At 34.3% G+C, this 3,953-nt stretch overlaps 1 protein-coding gene across 1 annotated transcript; it reads left to right on the forward strand.

Annotated features, from left to right (window-relative positions):
- Positions 1-680: 680 nt before the first annotated feature.
- Positions 681-1,858, forward strand: LOC106298598 (U11/U12 small nuclear ribonucleoprotein 35 kDa protein-like). The gene is made up of 4 exons (XM_013734731.1): positions 681-1,006; positions 1,253-1,321; positions 1,438-1,544; positions 1,618-1,858. The coding sequence occupies exons 1-4, from the start codon at positions 733-735 to the stop codon at positions 1,738-1,740; spliced, it is 573 nt and encodes a 190-aa protein (XP_013590185.1). The 5' UTR covers positions 681-732; the 3' UTR covers positions 1,741-1,858.
- Positions 1,859-3,953: the final 2,095 nt, after the last annotated feature.

Consider the following 3,953-nt stretch of genomic DNA (forward strand, 5'->3'; position numbering starts at 1 on the left):
TATAGTTATTTCTACAAGTCTTCATGTATTTGTTTTAAAGGTCCGGTAAAAGCAACAAGTTTAAAAATAAAAAAGCATATAACCAACATAATAAGAATAAAAAAAATTATTATTTAATACACACAACTTACACAACTAAACTTGAGAAAAAATATCCAGAAACAAAAGGTACTCTCAACAACTTTAATATAATTTATGTAATCTCAACAGTACAAGTAACAAATTAAAAAGACACACAAGCAATAAGTCTCAGTGACACAGCAAGCAACACCACGAACTATATCAATCACATTACTAACACAGTTTAGTCCTTCATGAGTAGAGAACAGTGCACTATAACAATAAAAAACTTAAAAAACAATGATCAACCCAAAACGCAAAATTCACAGCTACAATAACCCTAACAAATATTGAGATGAAACAAGAAATATGTCTACAAGCGCGGAGGCAGTTACCCTAGTTACTTTAATGGTTGGCTTCCTGCAATCTGTAATTGTGTATATAAAATGGATCACCAATCTATTTGTAGATCTTAAGACGAGAAAGAGTCAACGTAGCAGTTACATTTGTTCTTATTTATATATTCGGTTCACATTTTATCTAACCAACTCGAATGAAATGGTTTAGTATAAACCGAATGGAAAATACCAATTTGACCCTCAACAAATCAAGTTGAGCGTTTGCGATAGGATATTAGGATCCGAGGAAAAAGAAGAAGAAGAAGAAGAAAGGATGGCGAGTAGCTTAGGGATAGTCGCTGTTAATCCGTCGTGTTCTGGAGATCGCTTCTTAAGACCTAACTTCTCAGTCACCACTTGCTGCTGCTTCTCTTCGTCTGTCTGTTTACGTAGCTGGCGCGGACGAATCAATGTCGGAACCGTCGTGAATCCAGCTCCAAGACGCCACGACGTCGGGGGATTGTTAGTTTCTGGTTGTCTCTCTTCACCGGATTCGTCATCTCCACCGTCTTCTATCTCTGGTCCGAAGACGAAACTGTATGTTAGTGGTAAAGCTCCCTTCCCTTTTTTTCTCTCTCCCTCTGTCTTTTTTTTCCAATTTTCTTAGAATGTCTCTCTGTTTTTAATTCATCTCCAACTCATGAATGATAAGTGGAATTTATAAGTACATGACCTTTGTTGTAATGGGTGTTTATGGTTCTACTTTGTTGCTTTGACTCCTCGTTTGTATTTTGCTTTATGAGACTTGAACTCTCTAATGACAAGAGTTTGATGTTTTTTTTATTGGGAGACAGGGCTTTCTTTCCGTACAACTGAAGATAACTTAAGAAATGTTTTTGAACAATTTGGCAAGCTTACACTTGGTAACCCCCATAACCTCTCCCTTGTTTCACTTTCTGCCACATCTTATTTTAACTAGGTGTCTGTAGGATGATCAGGTAAGAGAATCTAAAATGTTTAACTCATGTTCCCCGTGTAGTTAACTTGGTGATGGATAAGGTAGCAAATAGACCAAGAGGATTTGCTTTCCTGAGGTATGAGACTGAGGAGGAGTCCATGAAAGCTATTCAAGGGATGCACGGAAAGGTAACTCTGCTCAACAATCACACGCACACACACGCTTGTGTTCTTTTAAAATTCTGATTTGGTATGTGTACAGTTTTTGGATGGAAGAGTTATATTCGTGGAGGAAGCTAAACCCAAATCAGATCTTCAAAGAGCTAAACCCAGATCAGATTTCAACAAAGCTCAGACCAAACCTCGCACCTTCCGCACCTGGTAGCTGTTTTTGATTCTGTCTTCATACTGTAATTCTTTACAATTTTCAATCTAGTTCTAAAGTTTATACAATGGACTCGTTGGTTAACTCAGTTACAATAGTCTAAAGTATTATTATTTTAGATAACCCAAGTCAGGTAAAAAAAATGCATCTATATCTTTCAAAACAAACATTCTCGATCCCTGACTGATAGTTTCACGAACACCGTAAAAGAAGGTTTCCTAGTGGCCTGATCACGACTTGGACCAAAGTTGATATCGATATCAGTGTCGGAGATGGTCGTCTAAAAGTATCCTGTTGGAAACGAATGTGAAGACCATGTCCCTATCTACTACAACTCTCGTCTCATGTTCACGTCAAATGGATCACTAATGATTTTAAGATCTTTTCTTTCTCTCTACAAACGGACTTTCTCAACTCTTTAATCTCCATCCTTCCGCCTTGACATCCAATGATCACAAAAATCTCGCTTTTTTCACGTTATATGAAAAAGCCGTAGGAACTTATGGATGATAGACGATGGTGTATGGAGATTTGGAAGATTGCTAGTAGTTGGGTCAAGATTCATAAGACGGGAACCCATAAAAAATATGGTCAAGTGAAGATGTTAGATATTCGATGAGACCAGGTTTTGTTCAAGCTATCGTCGACATGGCTGATGATATGCTATGACGCCAAGAACTGTGACATAGTATCTAGAGAATGTCAGCAATGTCACTACACATGGACTATTGTCTCTACAAAAGATTGCTATGTATAATTTTTTTACCACATTTATCTAGATCTCTTTCTCTAAGGTCATTCCTAAAACACACACCCCGCTTAGAGGTACATAGTGTTGTTGTTAGTAGCATATCTTATGAAAGTTGAAGACAGAGATCAAACTCCAGTAGCCAATCATACATCGAGCACTTTGCCATATCCACCCAGGGCGGCTTAACACTTAGGGGGTCATAGGGCAATTTTTTTTTTCCTTTAAAATTTATAGTTATTTAATGTTTAAAATACTTTTTAAAATTTTACCAGTAAATTTTTGCATATTTTGAGATAAAAATAAAATCATATACATATATAAAATATTTTTGAACCTTTTTCAATTTTATTTTTTAATAATTTTGTATAAAAGTATAAATTTATAAAAAAAATTGGGCTTCTTAACTATTAATATACGGAGGACATGCAACTAGATCCAGTCACACCGTTTGTCCTTCATTCCTAATTAGCCGACCATGTATCCACCTTGGAATGAGTTGGATTTCGCCTATAGTAGTGTCTGCGGGTAACATTTTGAAAACTTTTATTGATTTCTTAATATTATTGTTATATTATGGAATCCAAATGGCATCCGAGGACAAATTGCCAAGAGTTTTCACTTTTCAGAATATGAGGATTCTCAATTATGATATATCACACAACGTTCGTCGATCATCCTCATGGATCATCACATAAAACGTTACATGTGGTTTCTTTTGAACACTTTACAAAGGGGCGCACGTTAGCAAACGATATCTGGTTTTCAGCTTTGAGAATCGTTGCTGTCCATTCACAAGGGTTCTATCATATGTATCGACATGGGTGGTATTGATGTCTAATGATTACTTAGAGGAATTATAATATCAAACTAACGACAATAAGTATGCATGTGCGTAATAAATACACACATAACACATGCTGAAAGATGCCAAAAATCTATATTATTAAAAGAGAAGTACCCATTTGAAAATGTTCTTACTTCATTAATTAAATTCCTTTTTTTTTGCTTGTTTTTTTTTGTTGCATTTATGAAATATCCTAAAACGAATAAAACTGCATAATTTATTACTTGTCTTTTCATTTACATTAATGAAATATGCTTAAATGAATTTAAACTTTCTATTTTACTGTTTGTCTTTTTCAGTTACCTTAATGAAATATCTTTAAATAAATTTGGACATAATGTCATTTAATCAACCAAAAAAACTCATGAGTTATCTTTACGTGCATAATTTTAATAACGGAGATTTTTAAAAACGTGCATCATTAAAATGTTACCTAAAACATGCAGCACTAATATATAACATGCATCAATAAAACTAGAATTTGACTCACACAATTGTACGGATATTATTTTCAGTTGATTAAATTTAAAAATATTTATTTATTCAAAAAATATTTAAGAATGGCTATGTTTTTAAAAATTATATGGTATTATTTGCTCATAACTCATTTGTCATTTG

Source organism: Brassica oleracea, chromosome C6 (assembly GCF_000695525.1).
Source record: "Brassica oleracea var. oleracea cultivar TO1000 chromosome C6, BOL, whole genome shotgun sequence".
In the NCBI taxonomy this organism is placed as follows: domain Eukaryota; kingdom Viridiplantae; phylum Streptophyta; class Magnoliopsida; order Brassicales; family Brassicaceae; genus Brassica; species Brassica oleracea.

Bases quoted from the DNA above. Each gene is read 5' to 3' on its own strand.
- LOC106298598 (XM_013734731.1), top strand. From the start codon at position 733: ATGGCGAGTAGCTTAGGGATAGTCGCTGTTAATCCGTCGTGTTCTGGA. The intron at 1,322-1,437 runs GTAACCCCCATA...TTCCCCGTGTAG, and splicing joins ATTTGGCAAGCTTACACTTG to TTAACTTGGTGATGGATAAG. The intron at 1,545-1,617 runs GTAACTCTGCTC...GTATGTGTACAG, and splicing joins TTCAAGGGATGCACGGAAAG to TTTTTGGATGGAAGAGTTAT.